Here is a 23,421-nt window from a genome sequence, read left to right on the forward strand (position 1 = left end):
TATGTGTGCCTTTACTTATTTTGTTGCAATTAGTTTTATTTGTTGTTACAATATTTGTCTCTACTTTCTATTTGACAAGTCATTTTATTACTTTTGCACTTCCCATCTTTTATTTTACTGTCCTCAATTCATTTCACTGCCAGTGTGCTCTTTTCAATCAACTTGATGTGCTAGATGCATCAAAGATTCAAGCTCAAATGTTATTAACAATATGGATGCGTTCATTACTCTTGAAGAGTTGTGTTTCTTGTTCTAAAGAAAAGAGAAGGCCACGGATGCATTCTTTATTGTTATTCATATGGAAGTACTTTCCAATTTACAGGTAAAAAGGAGTACAAACTACAAAATGCCCAACTTGTCAAAATCAAAAGGAAACATCTTTCAACTAATATTAACAATATGGGTCCTAATCTTTGAGGCACCAAAATCACAAGAGCCTGCTGAAGAGCCGAAAACAAATTTCCATCTTCCTAAAAATTCTTTCAATCAATCAGAAGAGTGTCAAAATCATGTCTTCAATTAACAAGTAAAACCTATCAATGATCCTTTTGCCAATCTATGCTTCTTCGAAATAGGAAAACGGTATCTCAGGAGGTGAAGGCATCATCGCAACACACTTGAACTGTTTGAATCAGAAACATAAAAATATTAGCACCTTCAACTTTTAACTACATAATGCTCTATATAACTAAGGAGGATAAAACTTCTTACCTTATGTAGCTTGTATTTTTCTCTCACAGCTATCAAAGACCCCCCTCTTCTGGCCATATACAAATCATGTAACAGAATGACACATGGCCTTAGATCAGCTGGCTTGTAGCCAGTGTATTGTTGCATATTTGGACCCTGCAATTCATTTATATATCAGCAAACTACCTTCAAGTTCATAGTTACATAAACAAGGGATTGAAACAAGCTTTTACCCAAGGATGCAGCTTCGGTCGGATGATAAATTTTGCAAGAAATACGACTGAAGCAGCAACCATAGAAGGCAAGAACTTCACAAAATTATAGTCCAATAAGCTAAGCTCAGCAAGGTAATAACCAAGAAATTCCAACTGCAGATTTGGTATCTGTTTCAAGCATAAAACATCGGGATTAGTATATTGAAAACTCCAAGCTCAGCTAGACCCTGATAAGATAAAAAGAGATGATTGGGGCTTACCTTGAAATCTTCTTGAGCAATATTAGTGAACCTCCTGTAAACATAAGAAAGAAACAAGAACAATAAGTTAATATCAAATCCACCATGATGGAATTCACATATTAGTATATCAACTTCCAATAGACAAAAAGAACAGCAGTTTACTTATACTTGCCTTAAGAATGTCTTGGCAGTAGGATTCCCCATTTCAAAGTTCAAAGACTTGAGAATATCAGCCTCCATCTTCACAACCTTACAACATCAGACTCATATTTCAGTTTTGATAATCCGGTAACATGATCTAGATTTATGTTAAGATGTGAAGGGAAATATTCACCTCATCCCTTCTGTAAGTATTATCTGTTATGTAACAGAAATCCTCCACATGTGGAGGAGTGATTTCTTCATACTTCCTGTTCAAATCAAAGTCGAGAATTAAATCGTGGAAACATATAATCCAATGCTCCCCACAAGAAGAAACTTGAATAATTCACTTTTTGGTGGACTTACGAGGCAATAAGCATTGAAGAAACCCCCAACAATTGAAGCCTTTGCCTACTGAGGATATTCATGGATAGGTACCTATCGAGGTAAGAGATGGATAGATACAAAGTATCGGAGCCTAGCTTGTATTCCTCTGCTACCTCTACCATCCAATCAACCAAAACCCCTCTCATATTAGCACTAACATCCGTCTGAATCTTCTCTATGTAATTTGGAATCGGTCTTCTTTTTGGTTCCGCCTAAGGAAAATCATCCCATTAGAAACCCCCAAAAGCACGAAAACAGAATTCTTCAAAAACCCAAAATCAGAAACCAAAATAGCACGAGAAAAAAGCTAAAATTAGATGTAATTATCTGTTAGAGAGAGGGGATTTACCTCCATTTTGCTAAGATAAGCATAAATATCCGAGGAATAAGGCCCCTTCATTTCTGGGTCGTCCAAAATATCATCAACGGTCAACTTGGGATCATTATCTTCAGAAACAACCGCTTTCTTGATCGTTGGAGCAACACCAGTCTTCGTTCTCTTCTTAGGCTTGCATTTTGTCATCTGGGACTTGGCCTTTCTCTTCTGTGGTGCCACCGACCCATTAACATTCTGAACGTTGGAAAGCTCTCCAAGAACCACCCGCTTCTTATTAGCTGATTGACCCTCGACCACGGCGGCCGTCGCAGCTCTCTTCTTGGAAGCACGAGTGACACGGGCACAGTTCTCTGTGGCGGCCATTGGATCTTGGTCTCAGCCCTTCGCTCTTGGCTATTGATGGTCGGAAATTGAAATCGGAAGAGAGAAAGAGAGATCGAAGGAGCAATGGGTGAGTTGAAGGAGTTGTGAGGGGGAGACTTTGTAATGGGGATGAGGAAAGGATTGACCGCCATTTTTTTTTTTGCAGTGTTTTGAAAAGTGAAAAACGCAGAAAACCCATTTGGCGCTAACAAGAAAGAGAGCCAATTTGTATCAAAATTATTTTGGAATTTGGGGTTTGAAAAGTTTTTAATTTTAATATTTGGGGATTGGGGGATTTTTGTTGTTTCCGCGGGCTTTCTATGTTTTAAGCCTATTTTTTTTAGGAGATTCGGCGGTTCGAAAATGGACCCGCCATTGCTTTGTTGCCAAAATTTTTAAGATTTGCCAATCCTCCCTCTCCCTTCGCGCGTGCTGCTCACGCACCCCTAACATGCAACTTTATTTAATGAGAAAAATACATTTTTGGGTTCTTAAACTATGGTTTAGGTTGTATTGGATTCTATATGGGTTTTTGTGTTCTCAAAATCAACAATTTTACGCTTCCCTTTTTTTTGTTTTTTAAATTCACATTGAAATTTAAGGATTTTCAAATGATTTGACAATTCGAACAATTCGAATATCCAAACTAAAGCATATGGATTGGGTTGGGTTAATTTTGTTCTTAAATTAGATTGGATTAAACTTTTTTTCTATTTTTCTTAGGTTGGATTGGGTCGCATATTGATTAAAAAAAATATTAGATTGATCAAACTCAACCTAAGTTATATATACATTTGTATATATATTTATCTTTGCTTAAAGTTTGATCAATTGGTATGGATTCGATTGTGAATTTTTAATATCTTTCTTTTTAAAATTTTGTGATATTTATCTTTGTTTAAAGTTTGTAATAAATATCATAGAAATTTAGTATTTGAATTTTATGATATTTTAGTTATTAATAATATGTTATAGATAAAGTTACATATTTTAAATTAAAAGAAAAAAAAAGTTATAATCTGACAACTTGATCTAAAATTTAAAGGTTGGGTTGGGTTGAGTTTGAGACTTTATTTATGTCTTTGGGGGTTGGTCCAAAAAACACTCGAATCCCAATCCATATACATTCGTGTTGAAATTTACTTTTGATAGCACCTAGGTTACTATGTCGGTTTTTTTTTGTTAATTAATCATTGAACGTTGAAGTTGACACCTATTTTGTATGAAACAAATATTTTCTTCTTTTTTATTTATTAATTTAATAAAAATAATATTTTTCTACATCTTCTTTCTCCCCCCTTCTAAAGCTTTTCATTTCTCATAGTTGTCGTCGTTATCTGTCACTAGGCACTAGACTATTTATTTGTTCATTTTAGGTCCCTCTCCACCTTTCCCTTTCTCCTTTTTTTTTTTTCCGTTTTCATTATTTAGAGGGGGAGGGGGATTTTCAAAAATAGAAAAATAAGGAAAATATTCACAAATTTATATAAATAGTTTCGCTTTTTTTTCTATTTGTGGAAATTTCTCAAACAGAAATGCATGATCCACCAATTTAAAAAACAATATTAAAAAAATGTCATGGTTAGATATGAATATTCCTGTTTTTTTTTAAAAAAAAAAAAGTATGCACGTAATAAAAGGAGAAGAAATGAAGTACGGAATCAAAAATGAGAGAAAGGAAGGAGATGGAATAAGACGACGAAATCAACAAAGAAAATAAGAGGGAAATATGAAGAAAATAAGTATTTGACATGCAATGACTGTCGTTGATTATGATTGTGAAGGCAGAAGATGGAAGGAGAGGGAGGAAAAATGATTAGGAAGAACAAAAATGAAAATATATCTTTAATTAATTTAATAAGAAAGAGATTAGGAAGAAAAATGAACTTAAAAAGTGTCATGACGTCAATTCAATCATTTATGGATTTACCACATGTTCACTTTAGGTAAGCACTTAATCAGTTTCTAGCTATGACACGTTTCATTCTTTTGAATAACCTATTGCAACTCGAGTTTGGACACCGAGTATCCTTGGCTACGTTGTCCAACAAATAGCGTGATTGTCCTCATCCCATAAGACCTTTGAAAATTAATATAGAAAGTTAGATTTGTGCCAAATTTGGTTGGTCCACTTTAAAAAGTTAATCAAGAACGACTATGCACAAGTGACACTTAGAGTACCTTACCACGTGGTAAAATCTTTTACTCTATTTTTAAACACAAAAAATCCACTATTAAACTTGAATAGTTTAAGTCAAAATGAGTACATCTCAACTAACGTAAATTTGTATTATCGACTTCGAAATGAAATGTTGGATTTTTTAATCCGACTGTAAAAAGAAATTGAAAAATTCGATGAAATAAATGTGTGATTTTACTGACAATTTAACACTTTATTTTAAAAGGAAAAGGAAGGAAAAAAAAAAAAAAAAAAAAAAAAAACGTTGGATTACATATAAAGCTTTGTTAATAAAATTGGCACAAATAAAAGAGGGAAAATTTGAGGAGTTTTATGTTAGAAACTTTATAAAAATGGACCCGCCATTATTAGCAAGTAAGTCTGTGAAGTGGCAAAATTTGGCTGGCCAAAAGCCAGGGAGGCAACCATCAAATTACTTCCCTTCTTTGTCCAATTTTAGGACGAGTTTCATTGTTGGCGCCGGCGCGTGCATCACACCCTAAAATCCATTCGATGGAGAACATTGGATGTCAAGTTACTGGTTAGAGATTTTTTTCTAAATATTGTGGTTAGGAAAAGTATTTAGTGAAGTATAGTTGTTTTGAAAGTATTTAGAGATTTTTTTATTGTTTTGAAGATTTTGAGGTTGGAAAAATGTATAAAATAATATGTCGAGGGTTGAACTCTCGACCTAAAATAATTAAAGAAGAAGTCGAGGGTTCAATCCTCAATCTACTTGAAAGACATGTCGAAGCTTCAACACTCGACCTACACTCTCTTTCAACTTGGATACCATGAGGTGGGCCGTGGAAAGTTTTAACATAAGCAGTAGGGATTCGCAAATCCTCCAGACTAGAGCACACAGAGCCTTGAATCCAAATAAATTGCCCACAATGGAAGTCAACATGTTAGTAACAAAACCTTCTTCAAAAAGGTCTAGGGGATAAGCTTTGTCCCATCAGCGCCAGAGTCCCTCGGTCGTTGTTCCACCTCTTTAATCCCAACACTCTCTGTTGACCAAATTAATTCCCATGAAAACTCGACCTACAAGTTTTTAATCCCCTCCCCCGTTCTCACTTATCATTTCTCAAATCATAGTTGCTTTTGCATTATTCATTGTTCTCTGTCTTCTTCATTGCTCTCTACCTATCTTATTCTCCTTCGAAAAATATTGCTCTCCGCCGAATCTTTTCTCTTTTGAAAACTTATAAAAAATCACTCCATTTTTTGTTCTAAATCTTCTTCTTCCCCACCTTCGTCCACTAAATTGTGAGGTTTGTACATTTACTATATAAAATTTTATTTTTTAAAAAATAATTTTAAATTTTGTTCATATTCTCATACTATTATATTCTTTTTATAGTTTTTGTTGCTGTTTGGGAAACAAATAATATAAAAGAGGTAACGTTAACAAAATTCGTATATTCTCATGATATTTTATTTTTTTTTATAGCTTTTGTTGTTGATCCATATTCTCATAATATTTTATTTTTTTTTCATAATTTTTGTTGTCGGATAAAAAATAGAAAAGAAAAGAGAGGTCATTGCTACTTTGGGGAAAAAAGTAAAACCACTGTTAAATTTGTGAGTCTATTGTTTACTTATAACTAGTTTTTTATATTTAGCAGATCTATCATGTTAATTTTTTAGTAGTTGTTGAATTCAATAATATTTACATATTGATGTTAGTAGTTCTTTCTCTATTAGTGTTAATCTTAGTAGTTGTTATTAGTATTAATCTTATTTGTACTATGTTATACCAACATATTAATTTTATTTATATTTTGTTTATTTTTGTTTGTATTTAAATATAGTTTATTGTTATGTTTAAAAAGTTGATATTTATGCTTTAATATTTTTAGTTTAATACAAAATTATTGTGTGTGTTTTTTTTAAATATATTTCTTATGATATTTGATTTTTTTAGTATTCACTTTGAAAATATAGTTTTAAAAAGTTTAATTTATTGTTATGTTCAAAAAGTTGATGTTCACAAACCTTAATATTTTTAGTTTAATACAAAATTATTGTGATTTTTTTCAATATATTTCTCATGATATTTTATTTTTTAGTATTAAATTTGAAAAAAAATAGTTTTAAAAAGTTTACCTTATTGTTATGTTTAAAAAGTTGATGTTTATAATTTTAAAACTTTAATATTTTTAGTTTAATACAAAATTATTGTGATTTTGTTAATATATTTCTTATAATATTTTATTTTATTTTATTAGTATTAAATTTGAAAAAATAGTTTTAAAAAGTTTATCTTATTGTTATGTTTAAAAAGTTGATGTTTATTGTTTAAAAACTTCAATATTTTAAGTTTAATACAAAATTATTGTGATTTTTTTATATATTTCTTATGATATTTGATTTTTTTAGTATTAACTTTGAAAAAAATAATTTTAAACAGTTCTGAAAAGTTTATTTTATTGTTATGTTTAAAAATAGTTATAAAAAATTCAATTTATTGTTATGTTTAAAAATAGTTTTAAAAAGTTTATGTGATTTTTATTGTGATTTTTTTTTTAAATATATATATTTCTTATTATGATTTGTTTTTGGGTATTGATGGGATTGATTATGACCAACCACCAAGTGGTGTTTTAGCATAAATGTGAACAGTGAAATTGTATTTTAACAATTCATTGAAATGATTGGGATGTCACTTAGTGTAGATATGGGAACAAATCGAAATAATATATAGACATTCTAATCTATAACCATCAGGATCAGTAAGGTTTATGTTATTCCCTATTCGAATGAACAAGCTATGAACTTGATGTTCTCAATAGTGATGACACTCATGAATTTAGTGCATTTGTATGTAAATAAAAATAGGATATGGTTGGATATAAACTTGAATGCACCATTTAGTCAGTTTGAAGATCCAACTCAATGTATTGATCCCGATCCGGAGTCAGTTGCATCGCTATGTGATAATGAAGATATGACGGCTAACAATCAGTATAGAGATTTCAGAACAGAGATGGACGATGAATTTGAAGAGTTAGATTTTGATGGTCGTGAACATGAGTTACCTTTCAACACATCCAACGATTTGGATATAATGTACTAGATAGCATTCGAGAACATGATTCAATTGTAGCTCCTGTGGACGTTGACAATACCAAATGGATGATTTGTCAAGACAATGAAATTCTACAACACACGGTCAAATATTTTGCTATTAAATGTCATGCACTATATGAGGTTGTGGAATCGACAACGACGATTTGGGCAATTCGGTGTAAGAGGTGGGAAGAAGGTTGCAAATGGAGACTTCGTGCAATAAAGAAAAAAATCGCATGGCTTGTTCGAGATCACTAAGTATGATGAGCAACATATATGTTTTTATTCAGAAATGAGTCAAAGTCATGTGCAATTGGATTCATCAATGATTGCACTAAAGTTTTGTGATGCCGTAAGAGAAAAACCATCTATCAGCGTGGCACAACTGCAGCCCGACATAAAATCAAAGTTTGGTTATCATGTTCCTTACCATAGGGTGTGGGAGAGCAAAAGAAAAGCGTTGGCTAAAGTGTTTGGTGATTGGGATGAGTCTTACAAATTGTTACCCAGGTGACTGTATATGGTTAAGTAGACCAATCCTGGAACACGTTTAGAGTGAAAAGTGAAAGAAATGCTTATCGAAGGTCATGTTATCCTAACTTCTGTATCTTGGGCATTTGGTCCTTATATGGAAGCTTTTAACAAATGTTGGCCGATAATTCAAATAGATGGTACCCACTTGTATGGCAAATATCGAGAAAAATTACTAATCGCTACATCAACTGATTCGAACGGGCATCTTCTTCCACTTGCATTCTTCGTTGCAGATGAAGAGTCTGCAGACTCATAGGGATGGTTCCCCTGAAACACTTGAGAGAAATTGTAACACACGAAAATGTGTGTTTAATTTCAGATCGACATGTTAGCATCATCGCAGCAGTGAATAATCCAGCAAATGGATGGACGGGACCAAACTTTCACCATCGTTTCTGCTTATGACATATCGTCAGCAACTTAAAAATACAAATTTAATACACTAAAAAAATTATGTTTATCATGCCGGGTGTCAGTTTCAAATTCAAAAGTTTAATAAAGCAATTGAAGACATTAAAGGAATAAATCAAAGCTGTCTGAGTTTTTTTTTACAATATTGGTATAGAGCAATGGACTCAAGCATATGATGGAGGGGTTCAGATATGGGTGGATGATGACAAATCTATCAGAGTGCATAAATGGCGTCCTCAAAGGAGCTCGAATGTTGTCGATAAATGGTTTTGCTCACATAACATTCTTCAAGTGCGTAAATTATTTCGAGAAAAGAAAAGAAGAAATAAGGGCTGCTTTGGAGCATCAAGATAAATACACCCGATAATATTATTTTGTTTATATATATATTAACAACTTGTTTCGAGCATATTTATAATACTAAGTGGAGTAAAAATTTAGGTACGGCACATGAAAAAATAAATAAATGGGCTGCAAGATCTAGTAAACATGAAGTACAGTCATACGATCGATATGAAGGTGTGTTTCATGTGAAGACCGGCCGTCATAGTCTCAATGCTAAAGGAAGAATGTTCAAATATTGAGGCTAAACAGGTTCGAGTGGTACTATTTATGTAACAAGTGGCAAGCGTTCGACATTCCATGCTCGCATTTTATGACAGTTTGCTCACATTTTAACATGAACTACGAAGATTTTATTGGGGACTATTATAAATTGTCAAGAATGTTACTCTTCTCAATTTCAACCTGTACCGCATGAAGATTACTGGATTTTTTTACTATAATTTATAAAGTTGTTCATTATTCTTCTAATTAAGTTGTACATTATTTTATTGAGAAATAAATACTTTTTTTCACGTATATTTAATTAAGTGTAGATGATACTTTTATTGTATATTTGATTTTTTTATTATAATTTATAAAGTTGTACATTATTCTTTTAATTAAATTGTACGTTATTTAATTGAGAAATAAATACTTTTTTTCATGTATATTTAATTAAGTGTAGATGATACTTTTATTGTATATTTAATTTTTTTATTACAATTTATAAAGTTGTACATTATTCTTCTAATTAAATTGTACATTATTTAATTGAGAAATAAATATTTTTTCTTTCAGATCGTGGCTTTAAACCTAGAACCTATTGATCCTGATGTTTTGTATGACCAATCTATTCATCGATCATCTGTTGTATGGCAAGATCGTACTACTGGCGAAATATCTTGCAGTCTAGAGAGACAGTTGTCCAACGCACTATCCCACTCCACCCTCGAATACCACCGCTGCTCCGTACATCTGGATTTTATGGGGTTGTCAGGTTGGGATTTATTTAGTTAGATTAGCATCTAATCACAACCTTTGGTCGAGAGATGGAGGCATGAGACGCATACATTTCATATGTTTATTAGAGAGTACACTAACACTTTACAAGATATAGAAGTATTGTTGAGGTTACCAGTTGACGGTGAGCCGGTCACCGGAGTAATGTATGATGACTGGTCACAAGTTTGTCAATTGTATCTCGGTGTGACCCCACGTGTCGAAAAAATTAAACGATCAAGGTTAAGTTTGATATGGTTAGGGACACAATTTCGTGAGCTCGCAGGTGATGCAGACGAGGAAAAGATATGCATGAGCATATATACTACAAATGATGGGTGGAAGTCTAATTTCTGAAAAATCAAGTCATTTTGTTCACTTGATGTTCCTCCCACTGTTAGTTATGAGTTTGGGAGCGATTTCCAACAATGGCTTCACAGCTACAACATGTAAATGACGTTCTCTAGATGAGCTTATGGTTCTCGGTATGTTATTTTAATTCAATTTAATTTTTATATGACTGATCTAGTTAATTCAAAATCTAGGTGGAGAGACAAATTTTGTGTGACCAGGACAACCATACATGTAGTCAGCTAGTACAGATACATGTTTGATCTGCTTCAACCTGATCGGGTACTTAGCATTGAACCAAATTGATTATTTTATACATATTTTTATTATATTTGTCTTTAATGTTTTCCAATATAATATTTAGGTTACTTTGGAGTCCTACAAACTTATTATGCATACTTTGCCCAATTTCTGTACGAATAGTCAAAACATATGGCAGATGATAAGTCCTCTTACATGTTTTCACATTGGTGAGTGGCATCTTCCCGACAGGGTGATAGGATAATTCGGTTTTCAGCAGGATGTCCCATCGCCTTGTAATATTGAACCCCTACTGCATGATATTGACTTAAGGACTGGAGATTGGTTTGAAAAAGTTGCACATTTGGTAGTGCGATGACATTATCGTGCAAGGTTTGTTGTAATGAGAGTTTCTATTGAACAGTTTGATAGGGATGTCACTCAAGACTACATTAATTGGTATAATAATATCACAAGGCGCTACGTCACTTATCCGGGAGTAGCTGTGGGTCATCTGGTAAATGAATAAAAATTATCTAATTATTTTCAATTTAATTTAATTTTAAATATTATCGAATTGTTTTATAATTTACAGAGATCGAACCACAGTAGACTCCGTGATGTTGCGAATGATCCGAACCAAATTCTTGCTATATGCAGTGACAACTAGAGCTATATGGAGGAGATACATTATATGTACGATATATGTATTGTTCCTCCACCAGCTCTTAGAAGTAGAGAACCTGTTTGAGAAGAAGATAATGAGTTCGATGAGGTTGCCACAATGTGGAAGAGTTGCTCCCATGATGCAGACGCAAAGCCAAACTGATTATGTTAATCCGATAATGATGATATCAGCATTTGGTTCAGGACATTATGACTCAAAGGCTGGTCCATCTTCTTCAAACGTGCTTGGACATGGTCGGGGTTGTGGAGAGCATAATGAATATTAATATTATGGAGCGAGAGCAACATCAAGAAGAACCAGAGTAACCTCAAGTTCGAAGTCGACGACGACAATCAGCTTGAAAACGACGACGTCCACCTTGTGGGGCACATTGATTTTTGTAATTATTTTTATATAAATGAGATATTTTAATCTACACTTTATTATTTTTATGAGATATTGTTTTTTTTTTATTTGTTCTTTTTAGAGTTAAGTTAAAAAGATGGTTTCAAAATAAATAAATAAAATAATAAAATAATAAAATGAAATGTAAGGTGGAATATACTAAATAATAACATAATAGAAAATTTAAAAAAATTTAAAAAAATGGAGGTTGAATCTTCAAAACTCGACTTAGGTTTGTCGAATTTTGAAGAATTGACTTCCTTTGTCAAGTTTTCAAAACTCGATAACCTAAAAAAAGAAAACTACAATATTTTGATAAATAGTTTTCAAACAACAATATTTTTATAAATACTTTTGAAAAGGACGATATTAGTCTAATTTTACCTATTTCATAGTGTAACGATGGTAGGAATGAGGGACAACCAATGATCTCTAAGAAAAAAAAACTTTTAAAATAAATTTTCTATTTGATTAAGAAAAAAATGTTAGTTTTCAAATATAACAAAATGATAAAAAATATTTACACGATATAACAAAATTTCACTGTCTATCTATGATAGACCACGATAGACTACTGTCTTATTATATTTGTAAATATTTCCAGTAGTTGTGTCTTTTAAAATAATTCCTCTCAAGAAAAAACTAATTTAGTATTTATAACTTGAGATATGGGTGTTAAAAAAACTCGATGATTCGAAAAAAAAGTGATCAATTCAACCCAACCTGTTTAAGTTGGATTATCAACTCATTTAGGTTGAGTTGGGTTGAAATAGATGAAAATTTTATGGTTTGGATTGGTCTATGAGTTCATCTAATATAACCCAAACCAACCTAAACTTATTATTAATTAAAAATGTATTTTTTTTGTTATTAGTAATACAATTATCTATACATATATTGATTTTAGTTTTATTTAACTTCATTATTTATTTTGAATAATTTATTCACAACAACTCTTAAAATTAATTTCTCAATAATCTATATATAAAAAAATTCATTATACAAATTGAAGTTTAGTTGTCCCATCCAAAATTTAATCATTAGGTTGGATTGTATTCATTTTTTAACGAAGGTTATTTAGGTTAAAGAAATTTATAATTCGAACAATTGGATTGGATCTTAAAACTCAACTCAATCCATGAACACCCATAACTTAAGATTTGTTCAATTTTAGTATTATATTTTGAATAAATTGATTTTGAAGTTAATTTTTATTGAAATAGTTAATCATTAATAATCATTTCCATATTTTCCAAAGTTAAAGTGGAAAGATTTTTTTAATCAACAACAAACTAAAATGCAGTCTAAATTTAAGGTTTATTAAAAATATTTAAATTAAAATTAGACGTTTGAAAATAAAAAGGAAGAGACGACAATTGTATTTGAACTTGTTTGTTTTTTTATTTCCATATATATTTTTTCTTTGCTTGCTTATGATGGTCGTTTGAAATTAGATCAAACTGTCATTTTAAGTGTATGAGCACTTTAGTGGGAAAACAAAATGCACGACCTTGCATATCCACTAATCACATGTTCGAGAGTAATTTTATGTTAAAAATCATTTTTGTCATATTCAAAATTAATAAGAATAATCATTTAGAATCACTTTAATGTTCGAGTTTACACTATCAACACACTTTTCATACTCTTAAATTGTAAATTATTAAGATCATATCTTGTAGAGATTTAGTACATGTCTGTAAATGATTTTAAAATGGTGAAATTCTCTTACGTCATTTTCAAAATCACTTTAAAATATAATTTTAATTACTCAAAATCAATTCAATTTTAATTTTACATTTTTAAACGCACTTTTCATACTAATAAAACTAAAAATATTTTCAGAATAATTTTGAAGACGACAAATGTGATTCTAACTATTTTACTCTCAAACATGTCACTGAAAAATGACAACCGTAATTTTTATAATAATTTTAAAATTACTTCCAAACACGCTATAAATCTCTAATCTTTTTTTTTTTTTTTTTTTTTGGCTATTTAGTATATTGCACATATGTTCCTATATTTCCAACCAACAATGTAATTTTTCCGACAAATACGATATAGTGATTTAAATATTTAATATTAAAAAATGAAGTATATGCTAATAACAACAGAAAATCAAAGTCCTAATTCATTCTCAACATGGAATTTGTAGCATTTTGAAGCCTGAAAAGAGCATCCTTAATGGTAATGCGTTTATCAGGAGAAGGAGCAGCACAAGAGATGGCAACGTTGATGACTTCAATCAAGCAATCCATTTGATTAGTGGAATGAAAGCCAATTAGGCTTAATTGATTATTAGCAACTGTTTGCATCAAATCTCTCAAATAAGTGGATTCAACCCATTTAATTAGACTTTGTTCTTCGCTAAATTCTTTATCGGTTGGACTCTTTCCAGTAAAAAGCTCCAACAAAGTAATGCCAAAACTATATACATCTCCGGCCACCGTTGCCGTTCTTCCCATACCGTATTCTGCAACAACAAAATGCATAATTATTCTTTTGTTCTCCATCTTAAGTTCTAACTTACCAGAAATATTTTTGTTAAATCACGAGTTAAAAAAATTTCACTATTTTTTAATCAAATAAGTTTCAAAATTTTCAATTTTATCTATAAATCATTTAGCTTTTAACCGTATATATAACAGTCTTTCTAATTTAAATAAGGAAAAAATATATTTTTTTTTCTCAGTTTCTAGATTTTAAAATGTTATCCCTTTAATCTTTGAGTATTGTGTTTGATTTCAGTTTAGTTTTTAGATTTCGAAATACTACAATTTTGTTTCAATTAAGTCTCTTGGTTTTCTGATTTATATTTTTAACCATGATCTTTAACTAAATAATCACTTTTCGTCTTTAATGGCAATATTTAACTAGTTTAGAATAATTATAATTGATTAAGTTTTGCTACTTTTTATTGATATTAAAATTAAATTTCAAATTTTACTTCTTAATTACTTAAAAAATACTTAACAAACATTAACGTCAAATATTAGAAGTGAATATTTAGAAAAAAAATCAATGTTAAAGATGTAAATCTTGAAACATGAAGTAAAATTGTAATATTTTGAAACCTATGAAACTAGATTGACATCAAATTTGAACTTAAGAACTAAATGAAATAAAAAAACCTAGAGACCAAAAATGTAAATTATTCTTTAAAAAATTATTAAATATGACAGGAATCCTATGGACACAAAATTAAAAGTAAAAGACTTATTTGAAATTCTTAAAGTTGAAATGAAACAAATCTTTAAACTTTTAAAAGTTTTATTAATATTTAATACTCGATAAACTTTGGCTTTTGTATCTAATATGTTTATAAATTTTTAAATTTTTGGGCTTAATATGTCATTAACCTATTTGATATTAAAAAAAATTACAAATCTATTAGACACAGTTAGAAATTTAATGATTTAGTTGACATTATATTCAATTTTATATATAATCGACTCACTAAATTTTAAAATGATTGAAATTGTGCTACTAACATTTTGACACAAAAGTCAAAGTTCAACTACTTATTTGATATTTTAGTTAAATACTTTTCCAAGTTTAAAATCTTATTAGTGGTAAACACGAAATTTATAATTTATTTAATACTTTTCATGGATATAAACATAAACATAAAAGTTCAAAAATTAAACACGTATTCCGATCTAAATTTGAAAATACATTGGCAAACTAAAAATGAGAAAGCACAAACCTGGAGGAATGTAACCAATGGAACCTTTAAGAACATGAGAAGAAGTTATGGAAGAATATTGATTTGGTTCATTTTCCATCAACAACCTGGCCAACCCAAAATCCCCAACTTTTGCACTCATGTCTTCCGCCAATAAAATGTTACCAGGCTTCAAATCACAGTGAACAATCGGCACTTGACATCCATGGTGAAGATACTCCAAAACACACCCAACATCAATCCCAATCTTCAATCTCTCCATTAAATCCAACCCACTTCCATCCAAATGATGCCTTTTCCCATAAATCCACTCCTCCAAGCTTCCATTACACAAAAACTCATAAACCAAACCTCTAAAATCCCTTCCTTCACGGTCTATACTCGAACAAGATGTAATCAGTTTCACTAAATTCCGATGCCTCACGTTTCTCAATGCTTCACACTCCGACAAAAAGCTCTTTATATACCCACTTCGTTCAATGTTCAACACTTTGATTGCAAAAACTCCCCCATCTATTTGATTTAGATTTAAATACCCTTTGTAAACTGACCCAAAACTTCCCTTTCCCAACAAATTTTCTTCACTGAAATTTGCAGTCCCGGTTCGAATCTCCTCATATGAGACCATTTCGTGATGCCTTTTGATCAGTTCATTAGTTGATGACGACGGTGAAGTTTTTGACTTTTTCTTAGTCAGATGATACCAAGTTCTCATTGTGAAACAGACTAGTGCTAATGTTGAGAAGATGACTGTTAAAGATATGATTTTGATTCTTCTTTTGTTGTGGGGTTTGTTATTTTGACACAAGGAAGGCAAGCAAAGTTTTGGGTTTCCTTCTAAGTAGGCTCTTCCACCTTCAGAAACCACTCCTTCGAGATCGTTAAATGAGAGATTCAAGAGCTGTATTACTGCTCTGTTTTGGAGATTCTTAGGAATGGGACCTGAAAGTTTGTTGGAGGAAAGATCTAAAGCTCGAAGCCCCGTGATTTCTCCAATAGTACTTGGAATTTGACCTGAAAATTCATTCTTCGCCATTGTTAATACCTCCAAGCTCTTGCAGCCAACAATGGAAGGAGGAATGTTGCCAGAAAAGAGATTTTCAGAGATGTCCATTTTCTCAACATTTTCAAGGAACCCAATTTCTTTAGGCAAATTCCCACTTAGCATATTGTTGGAAAGATTCAAAATCATACTCAAACTAGGATAATTTAGAGCCTCTTTGGGTATTTCCCCACTGAGTTTATTTTTTGACAAATCCATTGCAAGCAAGTTTGTGAAGTTCCCAAAAGAAACGGGGATATTCCCAATAAGATTGTTTTCTGACAAATCAATGTGGTTTAATTTTCTAAGGTTCCCCAATGAGCTTGGAATTCTACCAAAGATCTGATTTTTAGCTAACCCCAACAATTGTAATTGCTCCAAGTGGCCAATTTGAGGTGGGATTTCACCAGTTAGCAAGTTTTTGTTCAAATTCAACAGAGTTAAGCTACGAAGATTACCAACTGAAGATGGTATATTCCCATAAATTCGATTCCCTCCCATGTATAATCTTGAGAAGACTTTAGAAAGATTTCCAATGGATTCAGGAATCGCACCTTCTAAATAGTTTTCATCAACCGCAATGAAAGTAAGACGAGAGCTATTGGTTAATGAAGTGATGAAACTAAGCCCATTTGGACCTGAACTAACGATCTTGTTATGTCCAATATAATACATTTGAAGATTAGGTAAATTTTCCAAACCTGGTGGGATTGTGCCTTCAAAAAGGTTATGAGCAAAGCGTATAATTCGTATTTGAGTCATATTGTGCATTGATTCTGGAATTGTCCCTGAAAATCTATTGAAACAGAAATTGAAGAACAAAAGATTTGGGAGACTATCTCCAAAATCCTTGGGGAGTGTTCCATGAAGACGATTTGCAGCTAATATCAAGGTAACCAATGAAGACATGTTGTAAATGCTAGAGGGAACAATACCACTGAAATTATTAATGGAAATCATGAAATCCTTCAAATTTTGAAGACGACCCAATTCAGAAGGAATCGAACCACTCACTGAATTGGTTCCTAAATTTAAGGTTACGAGAGAAGTAAGGTTCCCAAAAGATGGGGGAATTGTACCATAGAGATGATTCTGTCCCAAGTTCAAAACTTTGAGCTTTGTCAAATGGCTAAGTGCTTGTGGAATTTGGCTTGTGATTCTGTTTGAAGTCAAGTCAAGAATCTCAAGCTCTGTCATTCCACTGATGTTGAAAGGGAGGCTACCTCTTATGTAATTGAAGCTCATATTCAGAACTTGCAAGCGAAAAAGATTGCCAATTTGAATTGGAATTGGACCTGTTAATTGGTTGTTTTGAAGTTGAAGGGATTTGAGGAATGAAAGATTGCCAATTTGCATATGCAGAGACCCTGCAAGAGCTAACCCAGAAAGATCAAGCTCAACAACTCTTTCACCATCTTCATTGCAGGTTACTCCTGTCCAATTGCAAGGAGATGAATTTTGATCCCAAGAAGATAAAGGGTCGTAAAGATTAAGGTTATTGAATCCAGACTTTAGGGAAATCAAAGCTTGCTTGTCTGATTCAAGGTTGGAGATGGAGGAGGAGGATCCAACGGTAAAAAAAGGTGAAGCTTCGAAAGCTAAAATGAAAATACAGATGAACTGAACCAGTGGAGGAGGAGGCGAAATTGCCATTGATTTTGATTGAAGAGGAAATTAAAACTCTTTCTGGATTTGTATGGGATAGATATGTTGATGTTATTTGTTTGAAATATCATTTAATACTAGTTTTTTTTTTCCTCCCAATGTGTCACAATCTTTGAATTTGGGAAGATGAATAGTTCGAAATTTCAACTTGGTTACTATTTTATTTGTGCTCGTAGTTGTTGAGAAGTCATTTCAATCATAAGAGGATTGCTCTTTTCAGTTGGAAATTGGAATTGCTTTTATCAGAAGATTAGTTCTTGTGGTTATTGTTTGTTCGCCATTGATGGAAGTCAATTCTATCGTCTAAGAGAAGAGAAGATGCAAAGTTCATTACAAGTGAGATCATATCAAAAGTAGGATTATAGGGGCGAGACTTTGTTTTCCCCCCTCTCCTTTATGATCTAATACAAAGTCAAGTCAACTAATTAAGTTTTCAAATGAATAAAACAATGCCAACCAAGCATGATTCCAGAAGAAGTTAACTATCATTGTATTATCGCCTTTGAGGTCAGAGTTTTGGCAGAGAGAAAAAAAAAAGGTACTTTGAATAAATAAGATTTTTTTCTATTTATTGTTGTTATCTTTTCCCTTCTATCTTTTTCTACTAATTTTATTGAGTTTATTTATTGTTGTTATCTTTTCTCTACCTCACATGTATATTTTTTTTGGCACTTGCAAAAGTAGGAAAAAAAAGGAAAAAACAGAAGAAATTTGTAAAAGTAACAAGTGCTCTTCCATTTTGTAAAAATAGCAAAATTTGGTGTCCTAACCTATACATAAGATATTAGAAGTCCAATATACTTTAGGAATCGTTTGGTTGGAGGATTTTCTACATGAAATTGTCATTGACATACAGAATCTATGTTTGTTTCACAGTTTTCAACATTTTCTTGAGAATAAGCTATTTCCAGACATCACAGACAAGTGTTTTATATTTCCTTCCATAACTATTGGTTTTCTCTTTTCCCTTCTCCACCCGTTTTTCATTTTATATATGATTTCATTTTGAATATAGTTAATTACTTAATTAATTACTACTAATTTAACAAATTTAATATAAATATTTATTTTAATAGATCAATAATAATATCATAAAATAAGGTTACTTGCAAACCTAAACTTTTGGGCCAAACTACTTGTAAATATAGCATTAACCAAAATAAATTATAAATATGACCAAATTTGAATACAACACATATAAAAAGACTAAAAAGCCCCTAAAAAGTAATAAGCTCATGACCCATGACCCACCATCCATAATCCTTCTTCCACGATAATACGTATACTTCTTCCACGAGCCCATCGTTGATTTCTCTTCCAGCACGCCAGAACGATCGATGATCTGTATAGATTGATATTTCAATTCACATCCACCAGTAGTAAGTTTCCATCCATCCATTGTTTAGTTTTATCCTTTTTTGTTTGAAAAACCCTAACCCAACGATCTTCTTCAAAACTCTAACATCTGCAAATAAAAAAACCTACCGATCATCCATAAAATATCCTTAGATCGACGACAATCTTCTTCTAGTGAATATGTTTTCTTTTCCATTCAAATGTGTTTAGTTAATTGATTATTGTTTCATGATTGTTTTTTTTTTTTCAAATATAAGAAAAAGCGTAGTTGCATGACTGTTTTTTTTTTTTTTTGTTATTTAGTCGATTGATTATTGTTTGTGTGCTTTAAACTTCAAATGTGCTTTTGTTTGGGGTCTATCCGTGATAGATTTCTGTCACCAATAAACTTGAAGAATGTATTTGTTTTTTGTTTTTCATGAGTAAATAAATGCATTAGTTTACTGTTTTTTTTCTTTGGTATTGTTGATTGGAGTCTACAGTGATAAGTTCTATCACTTATATACATAATGGATGTTGTATGTATTTTCATGCCATGTAAGTAAATGTCCAATATCACTGCTATTTATTATTATTATTATTATTTTTTGTTGTTGATTAGAGTCTGCTATTGATAGGTTGGTATCACGGATAGACTTGGAGCATGTTGGATTTATTTTTCATGAAAATGAAGAAAAATTGTAGTTTCATTTATGTTTATTTGTTGTTTAGTCGATAGACTATTGCTAGCTTGCTTTTAGACTTCAAATATGGTGTTGATTAGAGTCTATCAGTGATAAGGTTATAGACTTCACCACTTCAAGTCTATCAATAGATAGAAACATATCAGTGATAAGTTTAACACTGATAGACTTGAAGTGTTTAGTTTGTTGACTGAAATGGTTATTACTATTCTAATAGATATAATTGAAAAACAATTATGGAAAACGAACAACAAAAAAAGTGGCAAAAAGAACCTTAGAACATGAAGAACCATCAAGCAAAAAAAAAAAAAAAAAAAGAAAGAAGAAGAATTAACTATATATCTATTTCTATGTTGTTATTTAGAATATTTATAACATATATTTTACGGAACTAAGGTCGAAAAGATTGAGAAAAATCAGTCCGTTTTTTCCTCTTTTCGGATGGTAAATATTATCTTTATCCCCCCTTTTATTATTATTATATAGATATATAATTATAGACATTTATTTAAATAGACAAAAAAATTCCTAAATAAAGTTGGAATTCCACTTTGAAAGTCAAAGTTTATGTCAAGATAGAAGTGATAGACCATATTAAGGGTTTAGATTCTACGTATCTATCTTTGTTTAAGAAAGGACCATGTAGGCATCTACTAGGTTTAAAAATGTCCAAAGTACCTTTACAACTTCTAGCACATTTGATTAGAAGACATTGTGTCTCTGCTAATAACAATGTTATTCTTTTCACATTGAAGGTAACATTTTAGAGTTTGGGTTGAGGGATTTTTGTTTGATTACTAGATTAAATTGTGATGAATACCAGATATTTTAGATGAAACTGAAGAGAATGGATTAGAATTTAGACAAGCTTTTTTTGGACATGATACTAGCATCACTAGGGAAAATGTGAATAGTGCATTTAACGATTTTTCTAGTCACTACAGTGATGAAAGAAAAATAGCAATGTGTCGAGTTTTAGCTTATTGGGCATATGAAATACTTTCTAAACTTTCTGCGAGATTCGCAAAAAAAAAAAAAAAAAAAAAAAAAAATCCAAGAATCTTGAATTGGGAAACAACAAAGTAACAAGATTGGCAAGATCTTAATGACAACATCTTCTCGGAACGAAATGTAAGTTTCTAATTTTTCCATTATTAATGTGATACAAAGTCTATCAATGATATTTGGTCTATAAGTGATAGACAAATATTAGTGATAGAAGTATTATATCTATTGAAAGGCACAAATAAATGTAGGAAAAGAGTCTATCAGCAACATAGTTTATCAATGATAGATCAATATTGAATACAGAAACAAGCAGCGGAAGAAAAATAGGATCATTAAACATTCTAATTCATTAATTTTTGCTTTAAATTCAGCATGCTCAGAAACTAAAAAGAGAGTTCCAACACTATCCTTTGAAGTACCTTTTGAATCACGATCTTCAGTTGCAATATCCTTTTCCTTTGATTGTGAACCATCACAAGGTCTTCCCTATTATTCTCTTGGAGTCTTAGATTGAGTTGTGGGACTCAAATCAAGCTTGAATTAGGGAAAATGGAGGTGAAGAACTGATTTTTTAGCCGTGTGAAGAACATTTCTCCAAACACTTTTTTTTGTTTATATAAAAAATCATCTACTTGCCTGCCTGCCTGATTTCCACTCAGAACTGAAGTTTATATTGCATGACTTTCAAGCAACAAACCTTATGCATGAATTCTAGCTCAAGCTTGAGAATTTGAGCTGTAAAATTAGTGGAACCATGAATGAGCTACTAGGTTGAAGAAGAGGGAAAATTCCACTTTGAGATTTTCTCATTTTCTTCATTTTTCATTTAATTTTGAAACTATTTACAAAATTAAATTTCAATTTCAATTTTTAATCTTAAAATTAAAACTAAAACTAATTTTACAAAAATTAATACAAAATTATTTTTTCTAATAAAATTAATAATAATTAAACAATTTAATTAATTCTAATTAATTCAACACTAGTTCCACCACCATGAATCTCTATTCATGGATTTAGTATTCAAATCATATTTAAATATTAACCAATTCTCCAATCTCGTTTAATTCCAAAATTAAAGGTGTAATTATACAACATATAATTACTAATTTCCTTAATTCGTATTTGAAAGATTCAAATTAACTTATCATGCTATTCTAAGGCTTATTCATTTATGAGCTAGTAGGGGACCTAATGGACCTACATATCATGGACTCCAACAATCTGAGATTAATTGGCTAAGCTCTTTACGTCGAATTAACCCCCATTTGTTAACTACCGAGTCACCCCCACAAAAGCCCCTAGTGAAGACTGTCTATCGTACAGACGATGTACTCGATTGTTTAGAAAACAAAAGTCTATCGTATAGACTTTGCTACTCGATCGTGTAGCAATCAACGAGTAACTATTGTATAGTTTACTCTTAGCTCGATCGTGTATGCTCTCAAAGTTATCGCTTAGTAAAAACACTTTTTACTTGATAGCCTTTTTCGTGAGATTTTCCTGAATTGAATCAACCACTAATTTTGGAAAATAATTTTCCTTTTATCTCATGGTTACCATAAAACTTCCAATAACCTCCACTCAATTCGGTTATTAGAGAAAAAGAATTAATTATCATATAATTAATATATTATAAATAAATATGATGACCAACTTATCATATCATATTTATAACCTATAGTTTTAATATCTCATCATATGAAACATATAAACTATAGTTCTAATCTATTTTATGGTACTTAATATAAATCATATTTATATTAATTTCTCCAATTAATATATCTAATATATGATATCAATTATATCACATATAATTGAATTTCCTCTTGTTAATTTGAACACTTCAAACTAACCCAAAATCTAATTCTTAACTTGAACCCATTGAGCTACGAAGGGGACCTCATGGACCTGTAGCTTGAAGCTCCAACAGTACGTGAATAACTGACTAAACTCTAGTCATGAGATCCACCATCCGTTAAATGTTGGGTCACTTCATTAAAGACCGACAATTGCACTCTTCGCACTACAAATATATTTCTGTGTCCATATGACCAATTAACAGTGCGATGATCCTTCACAAATCGTTCGTAAGTACAGCTGGACCAATTTACCGTTTTTCCTCTATAGTTACATCTAACTCCTTAAGTACCACTGATTCCTCTAATGAACAATAAGTCATAGTCCTACTATGACTGAGTCCTTTCTTCCAAAGAGAGGGTGTGACCACTATGTTCAAGACCTAGAATCATCCTTTAAGAGAGCAATTTATCTACTTACCCCTGCTTCAGGGAAGAAGTGAATTTCGTCTTGTGTAACTGAGTTCCCAGCTCCCCCAATCAGACAAATCCCCAAAAAGGTAGGCTTGTTGAGTTGGCAATCTGACCACTCTCACCCATACTAATCAAAGAATCGCCCTTAT

General features: G+C 31.4%; 2 protein-coding genes across 2 annotated transcripts; both read right to left on the reverse strand.

The window, feature by feature from the left end:
• Nucleotides 1-250: 250 nt before the first annotated feature.
• Nucleotides 251-2,581, reverse strand: LOC120075959 (putative cyclin-A3-1). The gene is made up of 8 exons (XM_039029720.1): nucleotides 2,025-2,581; nucleotides 1,655-1,887; nucleotides 1,482-1,557; nucleotides 1,320-1,396; nucleotides 1,166-1,199; nucleotides 924-1,073; nucleotides 712-846; nucleotides 251-622 (listed from the first exon to the last, which is right to left on the reverse strand). Exons 1-8 carry the CDS (start codon nucleotides 2,373-2,375, stop codon nucleotides 557-559), a joined length of 1,122 nt encoding a protein of 373 aa, XP_038885648.1. The 5' UTR covers nucleotides 2,376-2,581; the 3' UTR covers nucleotides 251-556.
• An 11,021-nt stretch (nucleotides 2,582-13,602) lies between these two features.
• LOC120075290 (putative receptor-like protein kinase At3g47110) lies at nucleotides 13,603-18,403 on the reverse strand. The gene is made up of 2 exons (XM_039028514.1): nucleotides 15,267-18,403; nucleotides 13,603-14,033 (listed from the first exon to the last, which is right to left on the reverse strand). The coding sequence occupies exons 1-2, from the start codon at nucleotides 17,938-17,940 to the stop codon at nucleotides 13,687-13,689; spliced, it is 3,021 nt and encodes a 1,006-aa protein (XP_038884442.1). The 5' UTR covers nucleotides 17,941-18,403; the 3' UTR covers nucleotides 13,603-13,686.
• Between the last annotated feature and the right edge of the window lie 5,018 nt (nucleotides 18,404-23,421).

The sequence above is a fragment of the Benincasa hispida genome, chromosome 4 (genome assembly GCF_009727055.1).
Source record: "Benincasa hispida cultivar B227 chromosome 4, ASM972705v1, whole genome shotgun sequence".
NCBI classification, from domain to species: domain Eukaryota; kingdom Viridiplantae; phylum Streptophyta; class Magnoliopsida; order Cucurbitales; family Cucurbitaceae; genus Benincasa; species Benincasa hispida.

Bases quoted from the DNA above. Each gene is read 5' to 3' on its own strand.
- LOC120075959 (XM_039029720.1), bottom strand. From the start codon at position 2,375: ATGGCCGCCACAGAGAACTGTGCCCGTGTCACTCGTGCTTCCAAGAAG. The intron at 1,397-1,481 runs GTGAATATTTCC...TGATGTTGTAAG, and splicing joins ATACTTACAGAAGGGATGAG to GTTGTGAAGATGGAGGCTGA. The intron at 847-923 runs GTAAAAGCTTGT...AATGAATTGCAG, and splicing joins GACCGAAGCTGCATCCTTGG to GGTCCAAATATGCAACAATA.
- LOC120075290 (XM_039028514.1), bottom strand. From the start codon at position 17,940: ATGGCAATTTCGCCTCCTCCTCCACTGGTTCAGTTCATCTGTATTTTC. The intron at 14,034-15,266 runs GTTTGTGCTTTC...TTGTTGTTGCAG, and splicing joins CATTGGTTACATTCCTCCAG to AATACGGTATGGGAAGAACG.